This window comes from Populus euphratica, unplaced genomic scaffold (assembly GCF_000495115.2).
Source record: "Populus euphratica unplaced genomic scaffold, PopEup_1.0 scaffold46.1, whole genome shotgun sequence".
NCBI classification, from domain to species: Eukaryota; Viridiplantae; Streptophyta; class Magnoliopsida; order Malpighiales; family Salicaceae; genus Populus; species Populus euphratica.
This window is the reverse complement of record NW_011499852.1, coordinates 1,333,709-1,354,203: the sequence shown is the minus strand read 5'-3', so window position 1 is coordinate 1,354,203 and position 20,495 is coordinate 1,333,709. Positions and strand designations below refer to the sequence as shown.

At 32.0% G+C, this 20,495-nt stretch overlaps 2 protein-coding genes across 3 annotated transcripts; both read right to left on the bottom strand.

The window, feature by feature from the left end:
• Positions 1–1,122: 1,122 nt before the first annotated feature.
• Positions 1,123–4,791, bottom strand: MDAR1 (monodehydroascorbate reductase 1). Its single transcript, XM_011020602.1, has 10 exons — positions 4,598–4,791; positions 4,000–4,037; positions 3,607–3,698; positions 3,374–3,454; positions 3,103–3,221; positions 2,782–3,001; positions 2,551–2,669; positions 2,325–2,450; positions 1,863–2,003; positions 1,123–1,612 (listed from the first exon to the last, which is right to left on the bottom strand). The coding sequence occupies exons 1-10, from the start codon at positions 4,646–4,648 to the stop codon at positions 1,289–1,291; spliced, it is 1,311 nt and encodes a 436-aa protein (XP_011018904.1). The 5' UTR covers positions 4,649–4,791; the 3' UTR covers positions 1,123–1,288.
• Positions 4,792–14,013: 9,222 nt separating this feature from the next.
• Positions 14,014–19,014, bottom strand: LOC105121798 (protein kinase G11A). Of its 2 annotated transcripts, XM_011020600.1 has the most exons (5): positions 18,839–19,014; positions 18,130–18,199; positions 17,246–18,045; positions 15,851–17,134; positions 14,014–15,116 (listed from the first exon to the last, which is right to left on the bottom strand). In XM_011020600.1, exons 3-5 carry the CDS (start codon positions 18,004–18,006, stop codon positions 14,282–14,284), a joined length of 2,880 nt encoding a protein of 959 aa, XP_011018902.1. In that variant the 5' UTR covers positions 18,007–18,045; positions 18,130–18,199; positions 18,839–19,014; the 3' UTR covers positions 14,014–14,281. The 2 variants fall into 2 exon arrangements, with proteins under 2 accessions (XP_011018902.1, XP_011018901.1); XM_011020599.1 differs by having other exon boundaries at positions 17,246–18,199.
• Positions 19,015–20,495: the final 1,481 nt, after the last annotated feature.

Sequence of the window (20,495 nt, the reverse complement as noted above, 5' to 3'; positions counted from 1 at the left end):
TGAAATCTAGGCTAGGTAAGACATCTAATTTGAAGCATCCAGGTTATATATATATATATGTGTGTGTGTGGGTGTTGTTTTACTCTTTTTTTTAAAATCATACAAGGTTTTAACTTGAATAACTAGATTCTAAGTCAACTCTCATTTTATTTGATTTGAAATCTAAGCTAGGTAAGAAATCTAATTTGAAGCATCCAGGTTACCCGAAGCCAAGCTAAGGTTACCCGAAGCCAAGCTAAGATCGGTAACGCTATTAAAAGAAAATTTTCCTTGTGCACTGAAATTATTAAAATATTTTTCTTAATTAAAACTTGCAAAAATGTTTCTGGTGGGAAAAATATATTAACAAGAAAAACAAGGAATCATGTTAGCAAATTATTTTGTTTTACTATTCTGAAAACAATAATGCCATGTGATTAAATAATTTTTAAAAAAATTATCAAGATATTTTAATTTGTTTTATTTTTAAGTTTCCTAAATCTTTAATTAATATTAACAATTCTTTTTTAACATTTAGCACATATAATTCTCTAAGTTTTTTTTTAATTAAACATACCTATCAAGTTTTCGATTAATAATTAAAGTTTTTAAAAGTACGTAGACGCCCTCACATTCTTCTTCTTCATCCTTTTTTGCATTTTAATCTCTTTTTTATCCAACTTGTAGTCGAACGCCAGCCAGCCAGGAAATGTGTGTACACATGCTAGAAAATTAGTTATTCAGTAAAGAATTAGAAAGCAACACGACGAAAATCCTAGGACTAATATGCTTCAAAAAACATCAAAAAACAAATATTTCACCAAATCAAATCATCAAAATTCAAACACGTGTCGAAAAGATCTTAGCAGGATGTTATCGCATGAAGGTGCTGGTAGAAGCATGTTTGAACGAGACAGAAAATCCTAGAGCATGCACATGCTTTAAAGAAATCAATCAAGAAGGACGTGCTGTCATAGTCATATCATCATTCGTACGCATTTCCCAGAGAATTTCAGCAAGCAAATATTCATAAAACAAGCCACCAAATTACGAAGAAGAAACAAATCCCATTGGAAGTTTTTGCTCATGCAGGGCGGCGCTGCTCCATCAAAACCCCCCTTTGCATTTCCCAGGCAATAGAAATGAGAGAATAATCCCAAGCAAGAAACATGTATTAAAACAAACATCATCCAACAATCAAGATAGCAACTACAAGAGCCACCTTATTAGAGCTCGCAAGCTATTAAATATTACATTCTTGATAGAAACACATTTGATATAATCTTTTGATCTCGTAAGCAAGGAAATTTCATATCTTACAAGCGAAAGAAAGACCTTCTTTTGTCAGCACATCCAAATTCTCAACAGGAGGCTGGACCCTAGCAACCTTGGCAATTGCTTTATTCTCATCGGGAGTTCCACCCTCCAGAAAAACTCCGACAACCTTCCCATCTTTGATCCAGTATGATCCAAACTTTGGCTTGGGTGATGCTGGATCATTGTCTCCAAATAGCACGGCATCACCAACATTGTCACCGTAGAATTGCCAGGACAGATCAAAGGAACGAGAATAGAAGAATGGAAGGTAATCGTATACATCAATTGTTTTCCCCTCTTCATTTGACTTAATGGCCTGCCAAAAAGATAGACGAAAAGACAAAAAAATAAAAAAGAGTAAATACATCAGATCCAATAGATGGAAACTTCGCATAGCCAAGGATACTGTTTACTGCAAAAATATCCCTGAAAACCCTCCATGTTGATATCTTCAGTAGGATTGTAAAATAGGATATAAAAGCGCCATTTACAGAAATAGATCTAGACAAATTGAGCTCACTTGGGTTAGAGGAAGACGAAACCACAAAAGCAAGAAAACTGCCTACCTTCACAGCCTGCTCAGCTGATTTACGGGCATGGTCAACATGTTCAACTCTTCTGATATCATTGTACAACTTCAAAGGAAATGTGGCGACATCACCGACAGCATATACATCAGAAATACTAGTTTTGAAAAACGCATCAGTCTGCAATTAAGCAAGTTGTAGAACATGTTAAGAACGGATTCTAGGTTCTAGTCATTACTTTGGGATAAAACACACACACACCCAACCCGCACATACATCATCCCCCTCAATAGATCAATATTCAAGGGCAAGCTGAGATACTGCTGCTGTTGTACTTAATATATCAGAATATTTCACCACCAATCCTAACAATTAACATAACATGATGGTAGCATTGATGATAATGTTCTGCTGTTGTACTTAATATATCAGAATATTTCACCCACAATCCTAACAAGCTATGATAGTGGCATTGATGTGACGTCAAAAGTCATCACTGACCTTTATTCCACCTTTCTCCTCTTCAACCTGCCCTTTAAATAGTGTTGTAAGAGGCCTTCCACCAACACCAACAACAACAATGTCAGCTTCTAGCACCCTACCATCCTTTAGTTTCACTTCCTTTACCTGTAAGAAGAAGAACACAAAACAAAATTCAACAAATAATACTTTCATTCCCATCAATATGCAATCTCCAGCCTTTTCAGATGGTCTGTTGAATCCTGACCTCTCCATTTGAATCAGCATTGAACCCAACAGCAACTGTTCCCTTAACGATCTTGACTCCTTTGTTAGCATAATAACCCTCATAGAAGGCAGCTATACCAGCAGTAAAAAGGCGAGGCACTGCACGGACATTGTCTACGTTAGGATTTTGGAGAAACTACTGTAAGATATCCAGCAAGGGAGATGGATTTTCATTTATTTTTAACAAATATTAAAAAAGTAATCCACTTACTGCACCATGGTTCAGGATAAACCATTGTAACATCAATATTGTTGATTCTTAAAGCTGCACTAAGTTCAAGACCGATGTATCCTCCTCCAACAATTACAGCCTTTCCATTCTTCTTTTCTTTAATTGCTTCTACAAGTTTGTCAGCATCATCAATTTCTCTCAAGTAGAGAATGTTTTTGGCATCAGCTCCTTGGACACCAAAATCAGTCAGCTTAATGACCTGTATCAAAGAAATAAATAAATCATTGCTCATGGAAAGAAGGCCAAAAGGAGGAGGATGCTTGATCAAGAAATTATTTGAAACAGAGCTATAAAACTTACTGTGGAACCAGTTGCAATAATCAAAATATGATACTTGAATATTTCTCCAGCTGCACTAACAAGTGTCTTGCCAGCAAGATCTGCTTTCACTATCTCTGTGCTAAGGATCAACTCAATCCCTGAAGGCATTAGATCCATAGGATAATGTTACCTCATCCATTCTCCCTATTTTTCCAGCAATAACAGACTTTTCTCTTGTGCTTTATAATTTCTCATGCATTATATGAAAGGTAAAGAATGGACTCCATGAGGAAATTAAAGTAGCACTCACCTTTCTCTTTGTACCACTCAGGAAGTAATCTCTCCCCTCCACTTCCAACGCAGACATGGAATCCTGGAAGTCTTGCAGTTCCTACATGAAACAAGTTTTCATGGTGAACAAAGCTGTCTTGAGTAGAAATGGAAAAGAAACCAAGTTTGATGTCAATAAAATCCTGACAAAGAAGAGTACAACAAAATAACCCTGCATTAAAAAAAAAAACTGTTTGGTATTAACAAGATTACCCTCAGGAAAAAGATAAGCCTTGCTCAGTGCAGGACGTTCATAAGGAGCCACCTGTAGAAATAGCAGAAATACAAGTTTACTGTAGGACACCCTAAAAGAGGTACTAGAAACAGCATATTGAGCAGGAAGAAAGCAGATCCAAAGCCACAACCACGTGTCTGTATTAAAGGATCCCAATATTTCAATAGTTTCATGAACTTTACTGCATTGTATAAGACTGCATCACAGTGAAACCATGACCAAAACACATGCTCATAAAATAAAAAACATACTGTTCACAAGATAAACTTTATCTATCTACTCTAATTAACCGCAGCATAACCAAAAAATCATTGATTAGCATCCTGTGAGAACACTAAAGCAAGAATGTGAACATGTGTTGTTTGCAGGACTTAACCCCCTGCTTGCAAAACTCTCTAGCGGCGTATCCCTACAATGTGGAGTAAAAATTCAGGCAAAAAAAGGCTGTCAATTACCATGCTCGAAAAATAGAACAACATATGAAAGAAAACAAAAGGAAATAAGCCTCATCTCCTTTCTGTCAAATCATCAAAGAGGGGAAACTGATTGGCCAATGATATCATGCTTCAATTAAGCAAGTTAAGCAGACAAAAACCAACAGAATCTTTCTAGTTGAATCAAAAAACAATATTAACCGAAACAACAACAGCAAAATGTTTTCCTCGGCTAGGTTTTGCCTTAATGTCATAGCCTAATCTTTGCTTCCTTTATAATTCACTAAGCGAACAGTCCATAAATTCTTACTAATTATTTCATTCGTCTAATAATATTAAAAAAAGAAAGTATGCTTTCTGAAAACGACCGGTAATCAAATTAAAGAAATAAAGAGTAATAAATTTTAGATCTGTAAAAAAGAAGAGATTAAAAAAATACATCAACTACACATCTTGGATCGAGCTTCAAAAACAGAAACACATGCTAGAAGTGATCATATAAAAAAAGAAGGAATGTCAATCAAGAAAGACTCACAGCAGATACACCACCGCCGATGATCACATACTTGAAGCTCTTCTCCGCCATTGATATTGTTATTGATTTTCTCCTTCTCTTTCTGAATACGTTGCGACTATTTCTGTGCTTCCTTCTTATCTTCTTATAGAAGAATTGCTATGTGGAACCGCGAGAAATGGTTGTGTGACTGGTGAGGTTTTTAAGCTTTTTTTATTGTCTTGTTTAGAAATCTTTTTTTTATTTCTTTTTTTAGTAAAAGGTGTTCCGCCACATTGCAGGCCTAGCACCGTTAACAAATGTTGACCGTCCACTTGCCACGACAGCATTGAATCCCGTCCACTAGTCTTTTTTTATCTTTTTACCTCCTCGAATTAAATTAATTTAACAATAAGCCAAGATCCAACGCCAATTCTTTGCATCACTAGGCACACTAATCATTATTATTTTATTTAAAAAAAAAAAACATCGATAACCTCTTAAATTATTATTAAAAAATATTTAAATTAACATCTAAACACTTTTTTATTTTTAAAATATGATAGAAAGACTAAATTATACTTAAAATAAAATTTCTTTAACCAAGGATTTTTGTATTTTCATCCTGGTTTTCTTAAGAATAATATGGTCTTTTAATAAATATAAACTATTATTTAAAAATATTAATTGGTATGTAGAACACCTTTGTGTTAGACAGATGAAGTGTAAAGAGATGTTCAATAGCCAAACATTGGCTTCTATAATAAGATTCAAATTGTCTCGATAACCCTTTTATTCATAAATAGTATATGTGGTGTATATATTATTATTATTATGACACTAACAATATTTGTTTTCCTTTTTTTTTTTTTTACGTCCAAACCACCAAATTTTTATGCAACCCTTCAAAATGTGTTGTCTTCGTATCTGGTCTATATTCTTCTTATTATTATTTATTTTATTTAAAATAATTTTTTTTTACAATTTTATCATCCTTCAATGTTTTTCACCTGTTAGATTTGGTCTCCATTCAATTTAAAGCAATCCTTCGATTTAATTGTTATTTTTTAAACCATTTTCTTGATAGAATTTGTTATTCAATTCCTTCCCTCAATATTTTATTTTCAAAATTTATCCTTACTTTTTTATTGTTATTTGTTTTACTTTGATAATTTTTTTAAATTAAAATATTTTTTTATTTCATCTTTTAATATTAAATTAATGGGGAATTTAGCTTTTTTGTTGAATATAAGTATAGGATTTTATATGTTGTGGGTTTGGAAAATTAATTCTTGTTTAAGAAATTCACCTTGGTTTACTTCTTTTTTTTTATACTCTATTTTTTTAGTTTCATCATTCATTATTTATTTATTTTTAAAACTTCATCAACAATTCTTTTATAACCCTTCCATGTAGTTTGAAGTTTAATTTAACCCCAGGTCAGTTGAGATCTAATCAAGGCCTAACTAAGAAGAAAATAAAGGAAGAAGAAAGAAAGACATAGATTGTTTAACCGAGTTAGTTCATTGTGGTCGTGTTAATTACTCAGGTCGTAAATATCATGTGTTAACTTAGGTCACTATAATATATTGTAATTTTTTCATTTCATTTCATAATTTTTTTCTTACAATCGAATACTTTGACAGCCTGTTATTTTACATTTAAGCAAGAGTCAGGTAGATGTTAACATGATGACTATGTAAATTGTTTTTTAACAAGTTCACTTTTGTTTGCTAGGTCAAATAAGTCACACCAATTTTCTTTATATTTATTAATGTTTATGGTGGTCAATTAATTTGATATATTATACTAGTCAAGTTTTTTATTATCATTTCAAATATCTTATCACATGAAAAAAAAATAATGCTTACATACTTTTTTATATAATAAGTGGTTTTTTAATCTAGCCCACAGTGAATTGCAAGCATTAAGCTTAGTAAATTACCATACTTACATTGCTAAGCAAACATCATTATGCTTAAATGAAACCCATCTTTTTTTTCCTTCTATTTTTTTACTTTTAGATTGCATCTTGGATGTGTGATATGGAAAATATTTAAGATAAATATGTTTTACAATAATAAATAATTCATCATATCTTGCTACTAACTGAACAATATTATATATATATATATATATATAGAATAATGGTTTGTATAAAATTATTTCATATTATTATACTTATTTTATTCAATAAAAAGGATATACATTAAATTAGTTTGATTTAAAAAAAAATTGTATTCTCAAGTCTCTCCAAGAGAGAGAGGTTATGGTCTTGCTTAAATAGCAAAGGTGTTAAGTTGTTTTTCTAACTTTGACAATAGAGTCATGCTTTAAGAATTTATCGCTCCTGGATGATGAAGACGAGGAACTAGTTTTGGAGGTTGAAGATTCGGCACTAGATTTGCAATCATTTGACTTATGTTTGGTTGGATTATTTCTCATAGATAAAGGGATCAACTATAATGTCATGAAAAATAAGGTGGTTAGTTTATGGTATTTTTGGTAAAGGAATGTACATATAGGAACTTAACTCAGATTGATATTTATTTTAATTTTTCCACCATGTGGATATCAATAGAGTTTTAGAAGGGGCTTCTTAGACCTTTGATAACCAACTTTTGTTATTGCATCAATTGAAGGAAGGTAAGGTCCCTGGCCAAATTGAAATCAATCATGTTAAGTTCTGGGTTCAAATACATATATGACCTGCATATAGGTTATATATGTGTGGGAATTTAAAAACAAAGTAGCTTCATTGATGCATTTATATATTGTGATTTGAATAATGACAATGGTATCAAGAGGATTTTCATACGGATTCAAGTTTCTATTGATATTTGTTAGCTTTTAAAGAGATGAAAGAAAATATATAAGGGTGAAGGGTCTTGGTTTATTATTTGATTCAAAAATGAATGATTACCAACTTTCTATTTCATTTGTGGCATGTTAGGGCATGTTAATAGATTTTATGAGAAATTGTTTCACCTGCAATAAAGAGAGGTGAAAAGGAATGGGAACCCTCTAGCACTATTGCTTTCAATTAGGTTTGCTCTAGCATTATTGCATTTAAGACACCAACTGAAACCTCGTAGAAGATGTTGTATCTCCAGCAGCCCCAAACTTACCCCCTTATGTATTTGGATGTGGTATTTGTTTATTTACATAAACACGAATGCTTACCCCCTTATGTATTTGGATGTGTGGTATTCGTTCATTTATATGAGCACGAACGTAACAAGTTGCAACCTCGGGTATTGAGGTGTGTTTTTATTAGGTATGCTCATAAAAAAAGGTACTATTGTTTTCATCCCCCCAACTCAAAAAATGTTTGCCACACTAGATGTGGTTTTTCAAGAAGACTCAATGTATTTTTCTATATCTTAACTTCAGGGGGAGTATCAAGATAAACTTTAAACTCTAAACTATGAAGTTCATATGTCTATAAATGTCTTACCTTATAACCAAGACGAGAGTACGATGGATATAGGTATGAATATGGATCTATATAGAGATACTAATGATGATAATGACTCACAAAGTGGTAATCAAGACTTCTCTTAAACACTTTTGCTTATCCTTTTTAAGCAACCCATTTGATTATATTATAACAATAAAGAAACATGAGATATTGCCCATAAATTAGTTCAACATGATCGTACTAAGTATGTGAAAGTAGATAAAATCTTCATAAAAAAAAAGTTGGATGGAAAAATCATGGAGTTACCAAAAATTCATACCGATGATCAATTGACCTATATGCTAACCAAAACAATTTCAAAGCAAGTGTTCTTAAAGCTTCTGGACAAGTTGGGCATGTGTGATATCCATACACTAACTTGAAGGGGATTGTTGAAATATTATGATTCTTTTCTTCTTTGTTCGATTCTTTCCTTTAGTGGTGCTCATTAACTTACCCTTCTTAGTATAAATATATATATATATATATATATATATAAAGATAGATTGATTATAGGAACAATATTATATATTGTCTTGTAGGATCAAAATTGTTGATCCATTAATATATATTTGCTTGTATTTTTTATTTAGAAATAAATACAAACTCTTCTTGATATTTAATTTAAACTTTGTTTAGTTAGGAGTTCTTATTAATTTGTGAGCCTATTCAGTGGCGGAACCAGAAAATTTTAAATGAGGGGGCAAATTATAAATACTTGATATTATATATTATATAAACATGTGTTATATATAGAGAAATCAATTTGAAATGCATGTACTAACTCATTTCAAACAAAATTAATTTAAGAATATTTTTAAAATGAAAAAACTTACATTATAATTTTTTTTCGAGTTTTTATATTTTAAAATTGCTTAATAATGACTTCATTATTAATTTTATTAAAGATATTTCTAAATCTTCTAGGAACTAATGAAATTATTGGCAACAATTCTCTATTAATTTGTTGTTTTACACAAGTGGGTTAAATATAAATATTAATATATTTTTTAATTTTTTTATTAGATTTCTAATTTTTTTAGTTACTTTGTACTTTATTTTTAATTACTAGTACATTGATTACCATCATTTTTCATATGAAATTCATAACAAAATACATATTAATTCATCAAAACTCATTTCAATTCATATTCATATACATATAATATTATACATAAACATATTAATTTAGCAAATCCATACATTATCATATTATTAAGGAATAAAACTTAAATTAAACAATGAAATAAATAGAAAAAATAAAAGAAACTTACCTAAAATATTAAGCATAAAGTATAAAAGGTTACGTAATTAATTAATAGTTTAGAATTTAAAAAAAAATTATAGGAGAAAAGGGAGGTATGAACAATAATTCAAAAAAAAGAAAAACTTGTTAAATTATTATATTAAAATTTTTATTATAAAAAATATTAAAAAATAAATTAAGAAGGCAATTGCTCTTTAATTCTCATTGTGGCTCCGCCACTGAACCCATTCAGCCAGAGATATGATTAGAGTTTTTTGTTTCCTTGTTATAGAATGAAACTTAATAAATAAGTTCTTTGTTTTTTAAAAAACAAGATAATTATTTTAAATGATAACTTCAAAGATTGAATTTAAAAAATTGAGAAAGGAAGTAAAATTTATTGATGATTAGATCGATCCAATTGCAAAGAGTGACGTATCTTTGTTTTAAAAAGGTAGGAGAGTAATATGTTTTCATTTTTAAACAAGAAGAGAAAAAAGAAGATGATGAAAAGTTACATGAGAGGGATACAACTATTTTAGAGGTATGAACCTAGACAGATGTTCTCACTCAATTCATCCTCACGTCCCTATTCTTTGGGAGTCGTATGCTTCCCTTCAATATATATATATATATATATATGGAAAGTTCTAAAGACACCATAGGAGGCATGGGTTCACATTGCCGAGGATTATTCCGTTCAAATTGTGATTGAACTGCCGTTTGGGATGTTGAACGACAGAAAGGTGAAGTTGTTAGTGAGCGTATATGGACTTTGACTCCTAGAATTGTGATGGAGGGAGATGGCTTGTTCCCCGCAGATACGATAGCAGATAACGTTGACGTCGGATTCGAAGAAGACGTCATTGGTGATGACTGGTTACCATGCAAATGACCTCATTCTCGCATTCATTATTTGTCCCGTGAAATTGGGAAACATATTAGCGTCAAGATTTACAGTTTCCATATCATAATTTCTATTTTATACTCTCATTAAAACGCGTAAGAAAATCAATAAAATAATTTAAAATAGTTGCAAGATTATTATTATAATTAGATTAAAATAGTCTTTACATATTAAATATTATAATTTTTTTAAAAAATAACCTAATATTAAAAAATAAAATTTAAAAAAAAACTAAACTTTAAATTTAAAAAAATCTCAAATATTTTGAGGATCAAAGTGAAAGTGAAAACGATGGTGGCATTTTACTATTCATTGTTGAAAGACCATTTGATTATTAAATATGTTTTATTGTACTTTAGATTAGAAAATTATTTGATAATATATTATTGTATTGATTCAATTGAAATTATTTAAGGATGTAATTTAAATTTAATATTTAAGAAAATTAAATGTAACCACATGTTATTGATGCAATTTAAATTAGTAAATATTGTACCTTTTAATTTTAGAGACTTATATAACTGCATGCTTCAATTCTCTTTTGTCTACTCTCTTGCACGTTATTATAGCTTGTCTTTTATAGGAGTTAGAGTTTTCTACATGCACTTGATGATGTTAGTGGTAGAGCCAATGGTTGTTCCATAGGAAGTGGGCATCTTAAGCCTAATTGTTAGGGCAATGAGCAAACTAAGCACTTAAGAGGATTTGTCACCAACTTTGAGTCGTACATTATGCCAAGGTTTCTCCTAACCTAATAAAGGTATTTATATCTAGACATGGAAGACTTGGAGAATGGGTTACCAGTCCCTGCCTTGTGATTTTATTCACAAGGGTGGTGGAATCCTCCAAGCCCATTCTTGGTCTGAGACCTAGCTAGACTCATGTCTAGTACACTAGGCCTAGGTTGTTAAGCTCATGCCCATCAATAATATAACGATGATGATAATAGGATAATATATCCATCAACAATAATATATGCATTCTTTAAAATGACATTTTAATAAATATATTATTTTAATAATTTTCATCTTAAATACCTCTATATATTTATGTTTTCTCACAAATACTTTTTTACTATTTTTTAATAAAAAAAATCATTAAACCAACTCGAGTTATAACTTGATTTAAAACCTGAGTCACTAAGTGGTCGAGTTTAAGACTTAAGTTAATAGGTGATAGGGTTAATCATAATTGTTTAAAATAGCATTTTAGTTTTTTTTTTTTAAATCCTTGGTGTTGATCCAATTGAATCTAGATCAAGTTTGATCGAGTCAATAAAGTTACAGGTCAATTTATTAAATCAATGTTAAAAACTAAAATAAAACCTAATTTGAATCAGACTTTAGTTTGTTTGGTCAATGTTGAGCTAGGTTTGATAACTATGCATTAAACCACTACAAAAAAAATAATTTTAAAAAATATAATAAAATTAAAAACTCTAAAAATAAAATTTTAAAATAAATTAAAAACATGGAAAAAATCTATAAAAATATAAAACATAACATGTCAAAAAAATTCAAATAACCATAAAAAAAAAAACTATTGAAAAGCTTGAAAAACTCATGTCCTATAAAACTTGAAAAACTCATGTCCTGTAAAACTTACTCATTATCATATATATTTTTTATATTTACAAGGCTTTATAGACATTTTTTTTAATTTGTTTAGGTTTTACTAGTTTTATTTTTCTGGTTTTTTCAAAAAAAATTATTTCTATACTTTCTTATGGGCTTTTGAAAACCCTTTGAATTGAATTTAATTTCAATAATTAAATTCTTGTATTTAGAATCTGCATATTGATTTGAGTTTCATATATAATTCAAATTAATAAAAATAATTTAACAAAATCAAGTCAGAGTGAGACCCTTTGATTTGTTACCATAATTTTAAATTAAAAAATATTATTCCAAAAATATCCTTTTTATTCTCTTTAAAAGCCCCGTAACTTCTCTTTATGGTCTCTTTTCTTTCCTTCAAGCAAACCTATACACATACTATATTTCTTCATCAATCTTCAATATTTTCAAACAAACCATCCATATCTTTCCTCCTACCAACCTTTCAAAACTCTCTTTTGCATTTGAATTCATCCATTATTAAACAAAGAAGTAAACTTGCTCTAACTAAATGTAAGAACCCATCAACAACAATGATGGTAGCAGTAAACCTTCAGTTTGAACCTTTAAAGAAGAAAAGGAAAGAAAAATGGAGGGATTGAGGATAGCATATGGAAACAAATGAAAAAAATCTATGATGCTTGTTTGTTCTTTTATAGGGCCATTGATAAGTTTTATCGACACTATTATTATGGATCAAAGAAGCTCTTTTAAGCTTCTTTCTCTACATAGGTAACTATTTAATTATTATTTTTTTAATTTTTATCATCAAATGAATTAGGAGTGAATTATAGATCAAGTTAATGTAATTATGCGTGTTTTGGGGTGGATAGATCCGGGGACAGTAACTTGTGATTATACAAGATGTGTGTTTATATGTCTTACAATTCCTACGTCAAATTTAATTGTCATTTCTCCTACCAGATAGGGTTAACTGTTGATTTTTTTGAAGGGTTTTCTTGATTTTTTATTATTTTTCTAAGTTGCCATTTATAGATGTCTTTGCTAAATTTGTAGGGGAAAAAAAAGGGTGCAACATTAAATATCTACACTTTTCTTTATTTAGTTGATTTATGGCTTTTTTCTGCTCCTATTTACAAGATTTTTGGGCCATAGGCGCTGACTAATAATAAAGAACTAGTAAAAAAAAATTATTTATTAATTCTACAGTATGAACTTGAATATAAGGTTTTTTTTTATTATTAATGTTGGCACTTGATCATCTTATAATCTTCGCCTTTTAACAAATAGAAACACAAGATATAAAAAAATATAATCTCCCAATAACTAATACATTTCTTTTCTTGATCTTTCATTTTATAATGAAAAGGTAGTTCCTTATAATATTTGTTGCAATGTCAAATTATTGATTAAAAATGTGTGCTATCCAATTCTGAATTAAAAACAAAATAGTCAATTTTAATTCAATTTCATGTGTATTTTAAATAATATAATTGAATTCAATTACATAGTTTAATATTTTATTTCAAATATAAAAATTGTAGTAGTTATCAATTGAATTCAAGTCACATGTGGAATTGAATTCAATTTCATGATTCCAAACAAATTGTTAATGATTTTATGTTTAAACCCTGTTTTCAACTTGTTCTATATTTTTCATTTTTTCATTTTAAGTGGCATTTTCATTTATAAAAATGATTAAAAATTATATATAAGAAAATATGAATATATAAAGATATATATATATATGTAATAGAAAAATTAATAAGAGGGGGAAATCTAGGGATGGTAATGAGAATTTCTTGATATTCATATCATATTTTTATAATTCATCGGATAAAACTTTTAGATATCCATGAACTATTTATCAAGTTTTAGATATCAACTATTATTTAGAATTCAATAAAAAAATAATATATATATATATATATATGTATGTATGTTTTATAAATACATCTATATAATATAAATATATATATTTTAGATTAAATTCAACCAAGTTTTAGATCAGATTTAATAATATTTATATTTTATTGATTATTTATTACATAAATTAACTATTTAAAAATACTTATTTATTCAAGCCAAAAATATTTTAAATCAAATCAAGTTGAGTTAGTTTAATTCAAGTTAACTTAGCATCGGAAGATTAAATTATAATCTAGAAGGGTTGAACGGATCCACAAGATTAGATTATGATCTAGAAGGGTTGAATGGGTCAATGATATGACATGACGTGAGAAGCTGCCTAATATGGCCTTTTAGATCTCAAGGAATTTACAAGCAATTTTCATTACCTCAGGTCACGTCTGGACCATAAATTTCAACACGGTCCTAGTTCACAACTTCGGATCCATACCAGCAACATAAAACACGAGAACCTGATTTCGACAAATTTATTGAAATGTCTCTCTGTTCAGAGTACTCCCTCGGCCGTCAAATTGACGTCTCATGCCATAAATGACAACTTGACAACAATAGTCTCTCGAATTTACATCTATAGATACACGATACAACGGGGAAGGAGAGGCGACGTTTAGAACAACTCAAACTCAAGGAGCTCTCCTGTAGCTTTACACTCCAAATACTGGGTATTCTTTCCATGCTTTGAAACCCCCAAATCATACAATTCCGGTACCTCAGGGGGGATGGCACAGCGTATGAGTGCCCAATTCAAGCCCTCAAAGAAAGGGTGTTGCTTGATCTCAGTAGCCCCTTTGTGTGTTCCCAACCTATTCTCCGGCTCTTTGACTAGCAGTTCCCTGATAAGATCTCTAGCCTGAAAACTAACAAGTGGGCTATCAGGGAACTTGAGGTTTTCTGACACCACATTGGCTAGCGTTTCTTCATTTCCAGAACCCTTAAAAGGTGTTACGCCATACAGAAGCTCGTAAAGAAAAACACCAAAAGTCCACCAATCAACGGCAGCTCCATGGCCCTCTCCTTTGATAATCTCAGGGGCCAGGTATTCATGGGTCCCAACAAAGGAATTCGAGCGTGCATCAGTGGGCTCAGCCACAAGCTGTGGCAAAGATCTAACCTGGGCAGCAACTTCAGCTTTCAGCCTCCTTGCTTTTGCAGCAGCAGGTAGAAACCTAGGACTGAAGCATGGGACTTGACAGGATGGTTCAATGCATAAAGGCTCGATGCAGCTAGACTCTGTACATGGACCAGACGTCTTTACAGGCTCTGAATCAGTTGAAGATTTCAGGAGAGTTGGACTTACACTGCACCTCAGTGAAAGGTCAAAGTCAGTGAGCATAATATGGCCATCTTCTCGAACAAGAATGTTCTCCGGTTTTAGATCCCGGTAGACAACTCCAAGCATGTGCAAGTACTCCAAAGCAAGAAGAACTTCAGCAACATAAAACCTACAGATGTCACCAGTTAAGATTAGGTATGGGATATGACATGTAATATGAACACCAGCAGTAAAAGCTGAAAAGTCAAACGAAAATAATTCCATTGGATACTTCTCATAACAGAATTCCAGGGGAAGAATTTTACTTTTGAGCAAAAAGAACAAACTAATGTTTAGCTGCCCAATTGGATTCCATGCAAACCTTTACTGAGCACCAATAACGAGCAGCAGAAGTTGAAGCGGAAATAGCCCAAGATAGTGCACAAATAAATTTGGGCAACAAATATACCAAACAATGAACATGGCCCTAGATCTAATAAAATAGAAGAAAACACACCAGCATAGCAAGCGATAGGGCTCTCATACTCACCTTTCAAGAAAACTCTACTAGCAGATTTTGAAACACAAAAGGTGATGTAACAGTAAAGACCTTCTAGACAATTCATAGCAATGGTGCTGAATATAAGGAACGAGAGCAACATTTGACTGAGCGGCAAAGAAGAATGTCAAGCACGTAGAGGTCATTTTGAATGTTGAAGATGTTAAGAAAATGGCTTTTGGTGATTTTAGTCCAAGAATGGTGTCTTCTTGCATCTGATACAGCTTTTTATGCATTTCTTAATTAGTATTCATGTTTCAGTTGTGTTTCTTGCATCCCTGTTATGTGTTTTTCACTCTGCAGTGTAATTAGGAACACAACAGTGAAAACAAACGTGAGATATGGACTTTCATAGAGTATCCTACCTGGCTGCTGGTTCAGAAAAACTCCTCCCAGGCTGCCTTTGCCTTAGGACATGCAAATCTCCACCAGGGCAATACTCCATAACTAAACATGATAAATTATCTGATGTGAATTGGGCATACAGTGTAGGGAGGAAAGGATGATCCAACATTCTCAATATCTCCCTTTCTGTTTGGGCTCTAGGCATCTTTTTTCGTCTTGCCAAAAATTCATTGTCCATGACCTTTATAGCAAACAGGCAATTTAAACCCAAAAGCTCAGCAAGATAAACAGTCCCTATATCTCCACAACCAAGCTTCTTTATGAGGTTGAAGTGTCTCAAACTTAAGACTCCATGTTGCATCTTAACACGGCTAATAGCTTCCCATCTGAAATCCTTTGACATGTGGGGCCTGTTACCACAACTCAATCTGCTTGCATTGCTCTCATCACTGTTGCTTGTACTAGTGCTATGATCACCAAGGCTACTGTTTGAGCTTTGGGAAAATTCCTCCTTTTGTGTTGATTTTAAATGTTTCTTCACTTTTCCAACGGCTCCATTTCTATTACAGTTGCTTGAAGTGAATTCTGGTTTAGATTTCTTACTGCTTGAGATACCTTCAGCATCAAGACTGGAAGACAAGGGACCATGAAAATCTTGGTTGGAATCTTCAGCTACAATATCGAAAGTATGTTGGCATTTCTGACAGACCAGCTGACCAGTGCTTGTAAACAAGCTGTTATTACCTTCACTAGAAATGCAAGCAGAAGAAGTCGCACCCTGCTTTATTTTCTTCTTCACTGAATTCTTGTTCCTTAAAGCTGGTTTAGCTAAACGTGGAGTGTTTCTGGTGAACTTGGTTGCCCTGTTTCCATTGATGGAAGAAGATGCTGAGTGAAACCTGCCTTTACGACCAAATCTTTGTGCTGGTGCTTTACTTGCTGCCTTGGTTGAAGTGGGAACATCCATATCTAGCTCCAAGGTATTATCAACTGAATGAGATAGAGAAATAGCAGGTGTATGCTTCTGTTTCAGCACCTTCTCCATCTTCAGAGCTTGGTTTTCAGGACGTCTTGATGCAGAAACCATGTCATTTTGCATTGATGCGATCCCAGTACCATTTTGCGAGGTTGGAACAGCAAATCGAGGAGAAGAGCAAACACTTTGTGCTGTTGAATTTAATTCTTGACTTGCAATTTTTCTCGGTGCAGTACCATTCCCATTATGCATCTGTGTGGTCAAGATACCATTTTGCATGCTTTCGCCAGCACATCTAGGAGAAGAAAGAGAACTTTGGTTTGGTGATTTTAGTGCTTGTTCAATACCATTCCCATTATGCATCTGTGCGGTCAAGATACCATTTTGCATGCTTTGGCCAGCACATCTAGGAGAAGAAAGCGAACTTTGGTTTGGTGATTTTAGTGCTTGAGTTCTGACTTTTTGAGATGCAGAAACAATCTCATTTTGCCTCGATGAGGTCACAGTAGCATCCTGCGTAGCTGGAACAACAAGTCGAGGAGAAGAATTGGCACTTTGGTTAGGTGACTTCAATGCAAGGAACCGAGGAGAAGACTGAGCACTCTGGTTCGATGATTTTATCTTGGGCGCCTGAAGTTGCAGAGGCAACTTCTCAGAAACATCTGACTTGATTTCTTCCGGAACCAAAGATATTTCAACTATGGGAAGCCCAGGCCTGCTTGTTTCAACTATTACTGAATTATACAAACTCTTTATCCTTCCAGATTCTGAGAGACCTGGAGAGTTCGCCGACTTCGATGACCTCTTCATAGCAGCCATTTCTGATGCCTTAGAAATGCATAGCTCCCGTAATGCCTGTTTCAGAGACACAGACTCAGAATTTCCAATCGCAGGTGAACGAGGCACACCTACTGTAATCGGTCTTTTCATGGCATTTTTCCTTAAAGGACTTGCACTTGTACCAGCCTGACTTGAAAGACCTAAACCTTTGGATGAGTTTTTAAGACTGATAGTCTCAAAAAGCTGGTTGATATCATCTTCCATAGAATCCTTGTATCCGAGTCTTAACACTGGATGTTTTTGGCCATCACCACCCTCACTTAATCCAGAATAAGATTGATAAGCTCTTTTAGAATGCTCAACTGAATCCAGCTCTTCCCCTGCTTCAACAATTTCACAAGTACCAGGATAAGACCCCATTATGCAAGCCACTTTTACTCCAACAAATTTCTTGTCCCGGTTGAAATATAGCCTCAATGTTTTATACTAATCCATTAGTTGAACATTTAGAAGACCTAAAAATGAGACATATACTTCAGACCGTTGTTTGATTATATAGTTTGAATGGTCTGCTAGCTCCTTTCTCTCACTTCAAACTGCAATATCCAAAGCCCTGATGTTCACCAAAGTTCAAATAACAGAAATTAATCAAAAATGGAATTCCTATAATACAATCCAATAATTTCCACAACCACAACAAAATGGGGACGCGCAATTCAACAGAATACTGATAAATTCAACTTGCTATACTATTAGAACTAATTATCGTCCATTTCACCAGATTTCTGAAATTCAATGCTCTCAAATCCACAAGGACGCGTACAATTACTAACAAAGGTGCATTTGAAAATTTGAAAAAAATGATGAAGTTACTTTGTGTATTCGATTATTTTTATGTAATAGTTTTTTTTTCTTTTTATTTACTTTGATTTATGTGAGAATAAGATTCAAAGCTCCTCTTCATTGTTCATAATTTCAAATAACAATGATAAATGTGGATCGAGCTAGCTAATATCCAAATTTAGAAAGAAAATGTTCAGCTCCAAGATTATCAAAACTTCAACTTTTTTTTTATTTGATTTTTCAAGAATCAGATTCCATACATAACTGTAAGATCGAAGGCAAAACGAAAAGGCAGGCAAGCAAAGAGAAGAAAAATAATTTACATGTATATGCAATAAAGAGAGAGAGAGAGAGAGAGTAGCAGCACAAGCAAAAATGTAAAGAGAGATGGAGGTCAAATGATGAAAACCTGAGAGAGAGAAATATGGCGACGAGGAATTAGATTTGGGAGCTGAAAACCCTAATAGGGTCAGGGTTTGAGCATTTTGGGAAGAAGGCCAGGAGGAGGGAGGGGGAGAGAGATTGGGAGAGAGAGAGAGAGAGAGGACATATAATTTTACTTGCTGTAACGCTGCTGCTCATGTTCTTTGTTTGGTAGTCATACACTGGCTGTGGAGTGTATGGGCTTTGGCTGGGCTCTGATTATTTTGTAGCGAAGGGTCCCACCATTCCTGCTTGTGGGACTCACGTAAGAGAAAAAATTTGGGGATGCTGATAGATGTAGACGTGTGTCATGATGGAATCGACGACGGACATCAGAGAGAGACTAGCCTCGCTGATTGTATTAAATTAAATATGCACAGACCGATCTACTGTGCTCCTTTTATTTTATTGGATGACAAGGACACTTTGGAAACAATTTGTCTGAACGGTTTATCTTTTTATTAAATAATTTTAAATAGACAATTGAACCTGTAGGCACAGAGACCGAAGGGATTTAAGTGTACTACAGTAAATACGTAACATTAACGAAATCCTAAGCTGGACATGATAATATTATTAATTGTAATAGTATAATTACAGATTTATCTTTTAATCATAAATCTTTCAACTAGATCCTAGGAGCAATACAGTTTTTCATCGTGATTCAAGCTAAGATTGGTCTGATTACTTCTTCTTTTTTTCTTACACAATCCAATTACTTTTACTTTGTTACCCCTAAAATAAAAAAATTTACATTCAAAAGCATTTTAGTTTTTTTATTATTCTTTTATAGTAAAATAGCTTAATTACTTTTAAATTCAAAATCTTTTAATATTTGTTATATTTTATCCTTTAATTTTTCAATTGAGTTTTATAATATTTTTTTATTTATTTTTTATAAAATTATCTTATTTGTATAATTCATGTCACAAAGGTTAAATTATTTTTATGATCTCTTAGATTTTTTGATTTTTTAATTATTTAATTATTTTATATTTTATTTGTTTTGAATTTAACTTCAATATTTTTTTAGTTTTTTTGGTTTGGCTGGAATCTTAATATCTTTTTTTTTTGTTTTAATGACCATTATTTTATCTTTTTTTTGTAGTTTTCCGATTATTTTTTTTGTTTTTATTTATCCGTTAAATGTCTATTATCTTTTATTTTACTATATAATTAAATTATATTTTCTTTACTCAATCATGCTTATGCTTAGAATCATTTTTTTATTTAAAATATGCTTCTATCGCTTGAGGGTTTTTTTTTTTTGTTTGACGTGGCATGGTGACTGGCATCATGAAGGCTCGCACATCTAAATTTGTACAGAAAACTTTGCTTGTAGTAACGCCATTTTTTTCCCAGGATTGATTTATCAAACCTCTCATTGGTTTAGGAAAAATCATTAACGATGCACATTGTAGGATTTCCTAGCCAACAGAACCCGCTTAATATAAATGGAGTTTTAAATAAAATGATAATTTTTAAAATATTTTAAAAAATTATTATTATTATTATTATTGTGTGTGATAAGTGAGGTCCCAGATAATTTTCATTTTATATTTTGATTTTCTTGTTGAGTGAAGGGTAATTTTTATTTTATAAAATATAATTGATAAATATATATATTATTTATTTTTAAGAAT